This window comes from Hibiscus syriacus, unplaced genomic scaffold (genome assembly GCF_006381635.1).
Source record: "Hibiscus syriacus cultivar Baekdansim isolate YM2019G1 unplaced genomic scaffold, ASM638163v2 tig00111098_pilon, whole genome shotgun sequence".
Classification (NCBI taxonomy): Eukaryota; Viridiplantae; Streptophyta; class Magnoliopsida; order Malvales; family Malvaceae; genus Hibiscus; species Hibiscus syriacus.
This window is the reverse complement of record NW_024062983.1, coordinates 667929-683254: the sequence shown is the minus strand read 5'-3', so window position 1 is coordinate 683254 and position 15326 is coordinate 667929. Positions and strand designations below refer to the sequence as shown.

At 29.8% G+C, this 15326-nt stretch overlaps 1 protein-coding gene across 1 annotated transcript; it reads left to right on the top strand.

Moving 5' to 3' along the window:
- Positions 1–10513: 10513 nt before the first annotated feature.
- Positions 10514–12326, top strand: LOC120153092 (NEP1-interacting protein 1-like). The gene is made up of 5 exons (XM_039165098.1): positions 10514–10689; positions 11102–11280; positions 11738–11821; positions 11901–12068; positions 12142–12326. The coding sequence occupies exons 1-5, from the start codon at positions 10536–10538 to the stop codon at positions 12262–12264; spliced, it is 708 nt and encodes a 235-aa protein (XP_039021029.1). The 5' UTR covers positions 10514–10535; the 3' UTR covers positions 12265–12326.
- Positions 12327–15326: the final 3000 nt, after the last annotated feature.

Sequence of the window (15326 nt, the reverse complement as noted above, 5' to 3'; positions counted from 1 at the left end):
GTTTTTAATAAATATCTATAATTTTAAATTCTAATATTTTAATTTTAGAATTTAAATCAATGACTTGATTTTATTTCAGTAATATTTATATTTATTCACATTTATTTTCTAAGTCCGCCATTACATGCAACGAGAGGAAGCATATGTCTTCTTTTTCAATTGTGACGAACGCAAGATCTTATGTTAGTGGGACGAACTTCTAAAATTTTAGGAAGTACGGACTTATAAAATTATAGGCGAACGAAAATAATTTATTAAATAAAAAATACATAAAAAATATTTGTATACACGGCTATGAATGGAAGCATCGGCCTCTTTCCCAACGCTCGAAATATTTATATGTACATGCAAGAGGGAGAAAAATAAAAGAAAAAATGGCATACGAGTGTCATGGTAATTCAACCAAAACCAAATAAAGAAGAAATTGTATAAGAAAAAAAAATGACCAAAAGATGTCTTAATTCAATGGAGAATAAACTAAAATACAGATTTAAAAGATTGGGTGGTTGGTTAGTTGGGGACTTTGGACAATGGTAATATTTGTTCAAAGACATTTTATCATTTGACAATAAATGCTCATATCACCGCATACGTGGTGCTTAAACCCGAACCTTAAAAGATAACAATGGATCTCTTAACCTTAGAGATTATTGGATCCGTACGATTAAAAATAACTCGAATTTTCATTATCACCATTTATTGTTTATTTTTCCAGCCAAATGTGTGATTTGGGTCTTATAGCTTTTTAGTGCATGGTTGAGCCGAATATTGTCTATTGAATTGGTTGTGATCCATGTTCTAAAGGGTTTGTAGATTTATTTTCATGTGTTAGAAATTGGTATAGCGAACTTTTTTTTTCTTTTAACGAGACTTACATCGAATGTCTTTATTTTATATATTCTTCGATTAATAATAACATACAAAACTTCTTTTTTTTTTAAATATAATATAACTATTCCAATCAACGAATTAGTGACATGTGGAAAATCATATTAAGAATAAATTATAATTTAATGATCAAATTAACGAAATAAATTTTAATTACGTTACTTTTCATGATCTTCTCTATAATTTTCATTTTATTCTTATTTCAATTAATTGAAATCTTTTGAGGTATTTTTTAATAAATCTGAATGGTTAAAAGATGTTTAAGAACATGAAAATTATAGTAACATTTTTTATTCGATTTAATAATCGTATTTAGAGATCGAAATATGTGTATTTAGAAATAAAAATAAAATCAAGATTTTTTAGAAACTTCCCCTCAAAGTTTTATAACAAATTAGGAGTGAGAAAAATCACGATGATAATTTCAGGTAAAAATTAGATTAAAAACGAAAACATATTGTCGTAACCGTTTTTCGAGTGGGTCCAAAATTGTGTTTCGACTTAAATAAGCGTGTTAGAGTTGTCATCGATCATTTATTTTTAAAAATAAAAAATTAGGTTGATCGGACACCTCGGTTTATCCTCTTCCCTGATATGCATTTTACCAGAAATATGTCGGGTTCGAGAGTCGGTTACAGTCAAGGAATGATTAACACCATTGTACTGCCCTTTCAGTACTAATTTAATTTCTCAATTGTCTTAATTGCGAAAATTAAAAGTTAAATTAAAAATTAAAATTTGATTCAAATTACTTACCTTTGATCGATTAAAAGTACACTTAAAAAGGTCAAAAAGATGTTAGATTGTAAATAAAATATTGAGTGGGTCAGAAGGAAGAAATAATAAAAGGAAATTTTAATGCTTTGAACGTAACAAAGAAAAAGGAAATTCATATATATATATATATATATGCCGAGAAATAAATGGAAATAAAATTAACAGAATGGAATGCCAAAAATAAATAGAACAGATTCATGCCAAATAAAGGAGCAGATCACACATATTAAGAAAACACGAGGTAATAAAGAAAATTATGTAAAGAAAAGATTAATTAAAATAAAAGAAAAATTGTGAATTTGCAAGATCAAGTAAAGGGGAAAAACAAGACAATTTGATAATTAATTAAATTAAATTAATAATAATAAAAAAGCGATTATCGTCGGACCAAGATCTCGTAAAGTGTAATAGACTTTTAAATATAATTAAATGAAACACGAAATAAATAAAAAAAAAGGGACCAAATTAAAAAATGAAATAAAGTGTAGGGTGAATTTAAGAGGAAAATCGTAATTAAAATTAAATAAAAGCACAAAATGGGTTTTCAATAAAACTCTAAGGACCAACGATGTAGTTTTACCCTACTCGTGAGAAAACACGCGGATCTCAAGGGTTCCAAATGGGTCCTAGGGTCGAGTATAAGTCCAAAATGGTGAAACATATTTCATTTTACCTCTCTCCCTCAAAACGAATAAAAAACCTTTTATTTTCTCTGAATCGTTCTTCATGTTCTTCAAGACATGAAGAACATTCAATCGGAGTTCATGGGGAAACTTAGATTCCGGCCGTGCTCTACCTCGCCGACCACCATCGACTGCGCCAGGCGCCGTTCATCAGCGGTGAAGCTGGGCGATTTTTACACCCTTCGAAAGCTCTCCTCCTCCTCCTTCCAGATCTCACCTCTATTTTCGTTAAAAAAGCCTCGAGGAGAGCAAAATCTAATAAAGATCTTTCGCACTCAACCTCTTTCTGTCATCGGCTTCTTCCATCCATGATGTTTTTTTCGAGACAAAGAAAAACATACAAAAAAGCCAAACAATGGAACATGTGAACACAAAGCCAAATCGGGAAAGGTAAAAAAGTTACCTCTTTTATCGAATTTCCTTTCGAAATTACAAGTCTTTTTGCTTTTCACTTTCAATCTCACCTATTCTTCCTTTTGATTTCACAGGGATTTATAGACTTAGGTATCCCCTTTTTCGTTCGATTTAGAGTTTTATTTAGATTAAAATACTAAATGATTTTCCTTTTTCGTTCAGTTTGATTCTCACGAAATCCATGTTGTGTCGAGAAATCTAGAAATGGATTGTTTGTTGCGGCTGGGATGATGACTCTCCAAGAGCCCTAGAATGTTGATCGTCGGATGGCAAGTTGATCCAACGGACCAAAACGTTCGACGCTAAAGGAAAGGAGGAGAAACCCTAGCTCCGCTAGGGCGGGCTTCCCGTGTGCTGGGCCTAATGGGGCTTATTTTTTTGGTTGGGTTGGATCTTTAAAAAATATGTGTGTCATAAATAATATGTAATAATATATAATGTATATATAATGATATAATATATATATATATATATAATATAATATAATATAAATATGCTATATAATATACGTGAATATATAATGGCATAATATATACCCACTATATCATATAGTATATTATAGTATATAATATGGTATGTATATATTATATAATATAAACATAATATATATATACTATACAATATAAATAAATATATAGTCATATAATACGTTTATACTATGCAACACTTCAAAAATGAATCTTTTATTAAGTTTTAAGGACAACATAATACAAGACTCGAATAACACAGAAAACTGTGATTGACTTCTAACTTATATCATAGATGATCATGATGACATTACGAACAAAAATAGTGACAATGGATTCCACCATTTAGATGGATGATGTGAAGAATACAAGAACCTTTATTTAAGTAGAAAGAAAGATGCAACAACTCTCATTATCGTAGAACATTTTGAGCCTCGTTAATACTCCATCGGTTTCAAGGGGAACCATTTGTTGAATATAATTTATTGACAACTTGCTCCAACAAGTTTTTTCCATCTTAGGTTAATAACCTGATTTCATTGTTTCATGTGAGATCTCTACTCAAATTCACAAAAATCAGCAACATGAGATCTTAACTCCTCTCCCTAGCATAAAGATTGTATCCTTAAAAACATTGTTAACATCTTATTGAATACATCAACTACTTCATGTCCACTTAAATGCTAATGCATAACGATAATAAACAAATCAGAAAATGTATGAAGAACTTGATTATCACTAGTATCTATAGATTCTACACTTGGAGCTACGAGTATGGCTGCGCATTCAAGAATAAAAGAAAGCTATAGCATAAGCATTTTATGATAGAACTACTGAACACAGAATTTAAACCAGAAGAAAAACACACTTGAAGAAGAATACAAGAACAGTATTCACAGTTCTAAACCAGGTATAGAGATAAGATTCATAGCCTCGAAACCCAACAAAAAAAAAACAATGAAAAGCCAAAAAAAAAACAAACCTAAGATAAGATTCACAGTTCTAAATCAGGATCGAAGGTTTTAAGAAAAACCCCATGTGCATTATTCTTCCCTCTTCCTTTCCTCGCAGTCGACCTCTCAAGAAAACACAGCCATCGATGTCGGCCGCTGTTCGACGGTGGCCACTCCCCTCCGATCGTCGCTAAAGACCGCTGTGGAGACCTAAATAGCACCTCTCTCTGACGCTCTCAACTCCGATGAGACCGCCTTCGGAGAAATAACGTGATTTTGAAAGAAATTAAGAAAAAATAGAATGAACGTAAAACCTTTGGAGATCTTTGTATTGCTTGCTTTATTAGTTCGAATGAGAAAACAGATTACCCAATTTCTCTCTCTTTTTTTTTTGGTATTGCTTCTCCGTAAATTGAAGGGAAGAAAAACTTAAAAAGAAAAACTCTGCTAAGCAGTTAATGGCGAAGGAGAAGAGAGACATAACTGATGGTTGACACTTGGTGACCGGAAACTGGCGACGGAGGCGTGATGCTGCGCTCGTGGTGATGGCTGAACAGTGGTGGCTTCACTGTAATGGCTGCGATTTAGGGAAGAATTAGGAAAATGGTAAAGTAAAAATTGGGGATTTAGAACCCGGTTGGTTAAATGAATGTATAATCGCGGCGTTTTTCAAATACAAACCCCACTGAAGTACAGTAAAATTACGGGGTTTTCTAAACAAACGTCACTAATATAGCGTGGAATTGCTACTAATATAACGTGCAGCTGCGTGTTGTTTTTTTTAATAATCGATAACATATACTCCATAAGTGTAGAGTTGGTAGAGTGCATGGTTCTTAATTTTTAAGTCGTGAGATCGAGTTTTACGGAAGTCATTTCATAATTTGAAGGTCTATCACGAAAATTACTCTCAATATGACGTAGGGGACAATCTACTGTCCTATCTCTCCTTACCACATTACATATGAGAATAAAAGTCAACATGATTGTTTTTTTTAATCTAATGGACCGTTTGGTTCACAGAAAATATCATTACCAAGGGGAATGATATTTTCCAAAATTGTATTATCATGCTTTGTTCTTGGAATACCATGTAATAACTTATTACTAATAATAGTAATTTTTTATTAAAATGGTGGGAATGTCGTTACCTCCAAATTTTTAGATAATGAACAATTACCACTACTTTGGACATATATACCCCTGAAATAATAATTTTTTCATATGTGTCATTCTCAATTATTAATCTTCTTATTTTACTCAAAATTATAAATTTAATAATAATAATAATAATAATAATAATAATAATATACAAATAATTTATTTTAATAAAATATTAATAAATTTGAGTAGCTAAAATAATTTTATATTTTTAATATTTAGTATATTAGTTATTTTATAAATTTATAGGTGAAAATATTACTATTGTAAAAATATAATTATTTAAAATAATATTTAATTTTGAGTTATTAAAAATTTGATCTTATGCATTAAAAATTAATATATTTGTCCACTCGAGATAACAATATTATTTTTTATATTATATTATATTTTATATAAATAAACATGATACTTATGAAAATTGTTTAAAATTATAAGTTTGATATACTAATTATATTAATTATATGTTAAATATATTTTTTATTTAAACTTATACAGTGTAATAATTAAAATATTTTTATAAATTTTCATTTAAATATTTATTATTTAATATTAAAGTTTTACTTGTTAAAAAAATATATATCACAAGGATAATTTGGTAATATATGCATCAAATTAATCTTATATTTCTCCGACCAAAAATTGTAATCTTACATTCCTGCTAATCAAACCAAACATGATAATACAACATTATCAAAGTAGTATATTCATCTAATCAAATATTGTAATCTTACATTTTTACTAAGTAAATTAAACTGGATAATACAACATTATCAGAGTAATGTTACATTCCGACAATCTTATTCCCAAAGATAATCTTATATTTTGTAAACTAAACGAATCTTAAAAGATATATTATATTATCATATGTTTTCTAAATAAACCTTATTAAATTATTATTTTGTTAAAAATAATCATATAATTATGATTCTAATCCAGGAAAAATGTGATCCATCACTCATAATGTTCTTGTATACCCTACGTATTTCAGAATCAATGCTACATGTCTCGTGTCTGAAAGAAGCTTCTTCATCTCCAACTCTCTCGTGTCACTTTGACATTGAAGTGGTGAATCACTTTGCACTATTTAAATGAGCTGATATTATATAATTAAAGGGTAAAGTATAGTAATGGTCACTGAACATTTCAGAAGCTTGCATTTAGGTCCCCCAACATTTAAAACTTGCAATACAGTCCCCCAACATTTATTCCGTTTGCAATATGGTCCCCCAACTTAAACCACAGTTAGAAAATTAGGATAAATTATATAAATGGTCATTGAACTTTTCAGTCACTTGAATTTAGGTCCCCCAACTTTTAAAACTTGCAAAACAATCATCAATTTCATTCTAAACCCCAATTTCCAAAGTAATTCATTTTTATTCTAAACCCTAAATTCCAAAATACTTAAATTAAATTAAATTATGTCAAAGTTATTATTATTTAATTTCATCTTATTTCATGTGATACGCATTTTTTATATAAATATAATAGTATAATTCTTATCTGTTGAAGAAATTTTTTAATTAAAAAAAGTAGTTAGGATATAAAAGAGGTTGAAAATAATTCGAATTTTAAATTTATAAAATGTTATTTTGACGTATAAATAAAAGTGTAAACTACTCGGTTGACAACTTAACTATCTAGCCCTTTTACTTTTGTCATCGATCTTTTAAATTTATCAATCATACCACATAATTATTTAACTGTTTCAACTAAGCCACTAGTCGTTACCAATTGATAAAAATGATGATGTGGCAGTTAAAAGGAATTGACATTATTATACATTCAGTCTTTATTATTTATATAATCAATTTGGTCCTAAATTAAATAAAATTTAATAAATTAATCATTTAATTAGGATCTGACATGTGTTAGCACATGATCATGACACGTGTCATTGGTGACACGTGTTACCACCTAATTATTTATATATGCTATCAATTTGGTCCTAAATTAAATAAAATTTAATAAATTAATCATTTAATCAGGATCTGACATGTGTTAACACATGATCATGATATGTGTTATTGGTGACACATGTCACCTCCTAATTAGAAGAAAATTAAGTTACAAAGAAGTAAAATTTGGGTCTTGGGCAAACTCAAACCTGAGTCACGCAAATGAAAGATATAGGGTGGAGCCACTAAGCTAACACCATCGTTTGTGTTAAGAGATATACAATAATACATATACTAATAGTATGACCAATGCCAGAAAAAAAAGAATATAATGTAAAATGGAAATAATGAGATTTGAGCTTCGGCAAAAAATTTGAAAGCAATAAATGATGGGAAAATATTAGATTTTTTACAATAAAAAATATTATATTTGATAAATTGTTTGATAGATTTAATATATTTTTTAAATATTAGTTGATACAATATTTTAAAAGAATAAATTTAAGATTATATATTTTTAAACTAAATTTAATAATTATATTTTCATATTTATAATTCATGATTATATATAATCTTAAGTTGAGTATTTCTAATATAATTAATAATTTTAATTTCTTATTAAAAATAAAATATTCAAAAAATATAAATGATTCATACATTAATATATGAATATTTTTTATTTATACATCTAAATATAAATATACATTTATATAAATATATTTTATTCGTTGTGTCTGTGCCTTGAACTCTTTCTTCAAGCCTATATTACCTTAAATTGAAGTATTTTAGAATTTAATTGAAGTATTTTAGAATTTAGGGTTTAGAATAAAATTGAATTACTTTGGAAATTGGGGTTTAGAATGAAATTGATGACTGTTTTGCAAGTTTTAAAAGTTGGGGGACCGAAATTCAAGTGACTGAAAAGTTCAATGACCGTTTATATAATTTATCCTAATTTTCTAACTGTGGTTTAAGTTGGGGGACCATATTGCAAACGGAATAAATGTTGGGGGACTGTATTGCAAGTTTTAAATGTTGGGGGACCTAAATGCAAGTTTCAGAAATATTCAGTGACCATTACTATACTTTACCCATAATTAAATTAAAACATGGAGAGAGAAAATGGTGAATATATTTTCCTTCGTCCCCAAAGACATAAATTTTCATGTTTCAGCAGGTAGAGAGAGAAAACAGGGTCTGCATCGTAAAAATATTAAGTTTTAGGGTAAAGTATAGTAATGGTCACTGAACATTTCTGAAACTTGCATTTAGGTCCCCCAACATTTAAAACTTGCAATACAGTCCCCCAACATTTATTCCGCTTGCAATATGGTCCCCCAACTTAAACCACAGTTAGAAAATTAGGATAAATTATATAAACGGTCATTGAACTTTTCAGTCACTTGAATTTTGGTCCCCCAACTTTTAAAACTTGCAAAACAGTCATCAATTTCATTCTAAACCCCAATTTCCAAAGTAATTCAATTTTATTCTAAACCCTAAATTCTAAAATACTTCATTAAATTCTAAAATACTTCAATTTAAGGTAATATAGGCTTGAAGAAAGAGTTCAAGGCACAGACACAACGAATAAAATATATTATATAAATGTATATTTATATTTAGATGTATAAATAAAAAATATATTCATATATTAATGTATGAATCATTTATATTTTTTGAATATTTTATTTTTAATAAGAAATTAAAATTATTAATTATATTAGAAATACTCAACTTAAGATTATATATATAATCATGAATTATAAATATGAAAAATATAATTATTAAATTTAGTTTAAAAATATATAAATCTTAAATTTATTCTTTTAAAATATTGTATCAACTAATATTTAAAAAATATATTAAATCTATCAAACAATTTATCAAATATAATATTTTTTTATTGTAAAAAATATAATATTTTCCCATCATTTATTGCTTTCAAATTGTTTGCCGAAGTTCAAATCTCATTATTTCCATTTTACATTATATTCTTTTTTTTCTGGCATTGGTCATACTATTAGTATATGTATTATTGTATATCTCTTAACACAAACGATGGTGTTAGCTTAGTGGCTCCACCCTATATCTTTCATTTGCGTGACTCAGGTTTGAGTTTGCCCAAGACCCAAATTTTACTTCTTTGTAACTTAATTTTCTTCTAATTAGGAGGTGACATGTGTCACCAATAACACATATCATGATCATGTGTTAACACATGTCAGATCCTGATTAAATGATTAATTTATTAAATTTTATTTTTAGGACCAAATTGATAGCATATATATAATTAGGTGGTAACACGTGTCACCAATGACACGTGTCATGATCATGTGCTAACACATGTCAGATCCTAATTAAATGATTAATTTATTAAATTTTATTTAATTTAGGACCAAATTGATTATATAAATAATAAAGACTGAATGTATAATAATGTCAATTCCTTTTAACTGCCACATCATCATTTTTATCAATTGGTAACGACTAGTGGCTTAGTTGAAACAGTTAAATAATTATGTGGTATGATTGATAAATTTAAAAGATCGATGACAAAAGTAAAAAGGGCTAGATAGTTAAGTTGTCAACCGAGTAGTTTACACTTTTATTTATACGTCAAAATAAAATTTTTATAAATTTAAAATTCGAATTATTTTCAACCTCTTTTATATCCTAACTACTTTTTTTAATTAAAAAATTTCTTCAACAGATAAGAATTATACTATTATATTTATATAAAAAAATACGTATCACATTAAATAAGATGAAATTAAATAATAATAACTTTGACATAATTGAATTTAATTTAAGTATTTTGGAATTTAGGGTTTAGAATAAAATTGAATTACTTTGGAAATTGGGGTTTAGAATGAAATTGATGATTGTTTTGCAAGTTTTAAAAGTTGGGGGACCTAAATTCAAGTGACTGAAAAGTTCAATGACCATTTATATAATTTATCCTAATTTTCTAACTGTGGTTTAAGTTGGGGACCATATTGTAAACGGAATAAATGTTGGGAGACTGTATTGCAAGTTTTAAATGTTTGGAGACCTAAATGCAAGCTTCTGAAATGTTCAGTGACCATTACTATACTTTACCCTAAGTTTTAATGCGAGTTGGTTGATTTTCCTCTCTTGAGCACTAAGCATACCCACCCTACCTCTCTTCTTTTTCCCCCCCTTTTTTTCACTATATATAAGCTTCTTCTTAAACCCCCTATTAGTTTATAACCAGGAAGCCTTTTTCATTTCGTTTCTCGTTTGATTTCAAAAATTAGAAGGGAAAAAATGGATTTTTACGCATACCCATCTCGTTTTTCAGTGTCTTCATCGTCTTTGTTTGGAGATTTCGTCGAAAAGATCAAATTTTCTTGCAATTTCGCTGTTTCTGTCATCATTGGGAATATTTTCTCTGCGATTTTAACCTTCTTCTTTGCATTAGGTTGGTTCCTTTTCTCTTGTCCTATGTTATGCTTCATTGTTTCCTCAAAAGCTTCTATTTTTTTTTGGACTTATCGTTGATGATCTAATTTAGAACTATTTTCATTGGAACCTCATTGTTATCATTTCTTTTGTATTTTTACTGTTGCTCTTTTATAGTAATTATTATCATTTCCTCATTGTTATTATATGCACAAAAGATGAATCTAATTAAGATTCTGTTCCATTTTTGTTGGATTGCAATGGTTTGAAAAATGATGTTGCGTGCCGACAATTTCGACAAAGCACTCTGGAAGTAATTTGTCTTACATTTATGACCAAAATACGCCTTGAGTTAAAGACTTTTTGTTTGGATTCTTAGAATTCTTTAAGCCTGTTTACACTGGAATTTTGCTAATGAAATTCATCTGCAGTGGGCACCTTGTTAGGGGCCATGACAGGGGCTTTGATCGGACAAGAAACAGAGAGTGGGTTCGTTCGGGGCGCTGCAATTGGGGCCATCTCCGGTGCAGTTTTCTCGATCGAAGTCTTCGAGTCGTCTCTGGTTCTTTGGCAGTCTGATGAATCCAGGATCGGTTGCTTGCTTTACTTGGTCAGCACTCCTGTTTATTGCCCTGGTTTTATATGTTTAGTCGGGAACGGATTAGGAATTTATGTTTTATCCACAAATTTATAAAATTTTAGGAGAACGAAAAGAGATTATCGATGGAAAATACAATAAAATTTGAAATTTTCTGGGGCGTGTCCCTTCGGTTCATCCATGTGTTTAGTTGCTACTTTCTAAGAAGGGATATGGAAAAAATGGTTCAGGAACTTGAGTACTCGTTAGCGTATTGGCAAGAATCATAATTCGACGCCTGTGGCATGCCTTGAACCTATTTTGAATAGCAACTATTAGCCTTCTATGAGACCCTTGCATGCCCGGACCTTGGACTTGTTTAGCCTCGGCTTAACCGATGAGTTCCTGGAAGCATTTGCATAAGTTTTCTTTGGTTGTAGTAATTCTTCTAAGCAATCTAAATCAATTTTGTTTTACTGCAAATTTCCAGATTGATGTCATTGCAAGCCTTCTAAGTGGGAGGCTTGTCCGAGAACGAATCGGTCCGGCGATGCTGAGCGCGGTCCAAAGTCAGGTAAGAAGAATTGAACTCCAACTTGATATCACTTCCATCAAACAGCAATTTGCTAATGATTTTCAGTTTCTGTTACCAGATGGGAGCTGCTGAAACAAATTTTGAGGATTTCCAGAACATATTCGACATTGGTGGTACCAAAGGATTGGCTGGAGATTTGGTTGAAAAGATCCCAAAGATCAAAATTACAAACAACAACAATGTAGACGCTTCCGGGGAGAAAGTTTCATGTTCCGTTTGCCTTCAGGTATAAACATATCGTACCCGATTTTCGTAAAACTAGTTGCATAAGAAGCTTATCAGATTGAACCTTTATGCAGGACTTTCAGCTCGGAGAAACGGTCCGGAGCTTGCCACAGTGCCATCACATGTTCCACTTGCCTTGCATAGATAAGTGGCTTATCAGCCATGGTTCTTGTCCATTGTGCAGAAGGGATCTGTAACCTCGTTATTTTTTTAAAATTGTAGAATAGTTCCTCATAGTTTATTTTATACTTATGTTACTCGCCGGGGCATGCGTATTCGTTCATTAAACGCTTAGTTGAATCGGCCCTTTACACAAGTTTTTTGATTCACAATTCAGGAACTTCAATCTTGAATAGATTTACATTGCCTGCATATATGATCAGCGTGTTCTTTTGTAGTGTTGTTTTATCTGTTTAGTCGACGGCGTGGGATGTCGGATCCGGTGTTGTTCGGATATCAATCATGCAAAGGTTAGATGAGATATCAAAGTATGATGAGATCTAATTTCTGAGTCTCATTTATGAAATTGCAGGGTGTCTCAACAAATATTTGTATGGAAGCTGTTTCTTGAACATCAGATTAGTAAAAACAATGTATTGAATTATATGGCCACTAGACAAGGCCATGGGTCTCATTTTAACTACCGTTGTTTGTAATAAGATTATTCATGTTAGATAATGAACGATTCTCTCCTTAAATAATAAGTTTAACAAAATAATATATTTAAATTCACATTAATTATTTAAACGCAACATTTAATAATTTTAAGATTTATTAATAAATAATTCTTACATTTATAATAGTGTTGTCAAATGTTTTTACCTACTTCAGCTTTGGATGCATGAGGAACAGCTCATCACCAAAGAAAATCTGCACACGTGGGTCCATCAATAAATGAAATGTCTGAACCTCTCTCTCTCTCTCTCTCTCTATATATATATATATATGATGTTTAAATAATGGTCGAAAATTCATAAATAAGATGAAATAGCTCAGATGATATAACTGTGGTTTTTTACTTTTTTACTTATTATCTACATATAACTTCTGCCATGGACGTTGCGTTAGAATCAATTATTAATTAGTTGAACGAGACGAGACATTAATTTTGTTTAAATGTAAACTACAGAAATTGTTATTTCCGTCTAAGTTTTATAAACTTTTCATCGTTGAATTTAAAAAAATATATATGATTTGATCACTTCCGTTTTAATTAAGATGTGGTCACTGAAGGTTAATGGTCATTAAACTTTTAACGGTTTACTGATGTGGTACAATAAATATATAAAATCAAAATTACATCATTTTCATATAGATAATACGTGAATTAAGTTCTGGTCACTTTACTTTTAAAAAAATATAAGTTTTGGTCGCTTACGTTATCGTTTTATTAAGTTTTGATCACTTAGACGTTGAATGACATTAGTTTGATGATGTGATCCGTTAGTAAAATTGTTTAATTTTTATTTTAACTCCTAAATTTTAGACAAAATACTGATTATGAGCCTTTTTGAAATTCAAATTAGTTTAAGGATAATATTTCAATTTTCTAATTTTTAATATTTTTTTCTCCATAATCCCTAATATTGCTCATCTTATCCTCGATTCTTCTTCAGACATCTTTACTCTATTACAATAGCCTTGTTGTTTCTAATTATTAGTTGTAATTCTTTGAAGTCATATTAGGTGAATTCTCAGTTGTAAGAAAAGGTATAAAAAGAAGTAATGAATATTGTGAAAAATGTAGAGAATTCACCATTAAAACTCTGAAAAGATTCACCACCACAACAACGTCAGTGCCTCGAGTTGAGAAAACTAGAGCTTCTTCAATGGCGACATTATTAACGACATAGTACCAAGTTTCCATCTCCGACGCTTTGTTAACCAACGAAATCCCCATTATGCGAAAGATCGTCAAGAACCTTTCGTTGCATCTGAACATGTTCAAACCTCCATGACGTTTACGAATATCAAACTGACGTTCACTTAGTATTGGAGCTTTGTTCCAGCTGTGAGTTATTCAATCAGGTCGTTACGGAAATGAGGTACTCTGAGGCTGACGCGGTGGTGCTATAGATCATGGAAGCCACAAGGATTAACGGTGATTCATTGGGACCTAGAATCAGAAAATTGCTTGTAATTGAGATAAAATAAAGATTCAACATTGAAGATAATGAATTTTGGATTAAGTTCAGTGGATGAATTTACGGATCCATTTATCCAATTATTTGAATCCATTAGTTACATTTCACCGGAGGCGCTTTCTCAAAGAAATATCACCACAAAGAGTGATATCCGATTATCGAGTTATTTGAATCAATTGATATATTTTCTTGTTCCTTGTTGGATTTGACATTCTGAAATCTCAACCTTTGGAAATTAAATTTTAATTTGTATAATTGATATTATTCAGCTTTATTTTATCTCTAGATGTCTATTCTCTCATTTTCTCTGAAATTGTGGTGCTATTATTTGTTATTAGAAGTTGGAAATCTTTCATCATTCTTGAAATGTTGCATGAATCCTTGAAAGAAGGCAGATGCAATAATGGAGCAGAGATGTCTGAAGTAGAAGCAGGGAGAAAATGAACATTATTGGAGGTTGGGAAGAAAAAAATATTAAAAAATGGGTAAATTGAAATGTTATCCCTAAACCAATTTGAATTTACAAAAGACCCATAATTAGTATTTTGTCTAAAGTGTAGGGATTAAAATAAAAATTAAACAAATTTACTAACGGGCCATTTCATCAAACCAATGACATTTAACGTCGAAGTGACCAAAACTTGATAAAATGATAATGTAAGTGACCAAAACTTAATAAAACAATAACGTAAGTGACCAAAACTAATGTTTTTTTTGAAAGAAAAGTGACAAAAACTGAATACCCGTATTATCTACGTGAAAATGATGTAATTTTAATTTTATATATTTATCATGTCACGTCAGTTAGTCATTAAAAGTCTAACGGTCGTTAACCTTCAGTGACCACATCTTAATTAAAACGAAACGGAAGTGACCAAATCTTATATTTTTTTAATTCAGTGACTTAAACGAAAGTGATCATTTCTGTAGTTAACTTTTAAAAAAAATAGAAATTTTTGATGTTATAAATAAATTAATTTGGATATGGGAGGTCATCTCTATAATGGATTTAAGGGGGGAAAAAGAATAATTTGAATTAGTCGAATAACATATTAATTATGAAACATAAATAATAAATCTAGACGTAAATGATTGTTTAAACATTCTAAGGTAGT

Excerpts from the sequence above, each read along its gene's own strand:
- LOC120153092 (XM_039165098.1), top strand. The coding sequence starts at position 10,536 with ATGGATTTTTACGCATACCCATCTCGTTTTTCAGTGTCTTCATCGTCT. Across the intron at positions 10,690-11,101 it reads AACCTTCTTCTTTGCATTAG|TGGGCACCTTGTTAGGGGCC; the intron begins GTTGGTTCCTTT and ends ATTCATCTGCAG. Across the intron at positions 11,281-11,737 it reads TCGGTTGCTTGCTTTACTTG|ATTGATGTCATTGCAAGCCT; the intron begins GTCAGCACTCCT and ends GCAAATTTCCAG.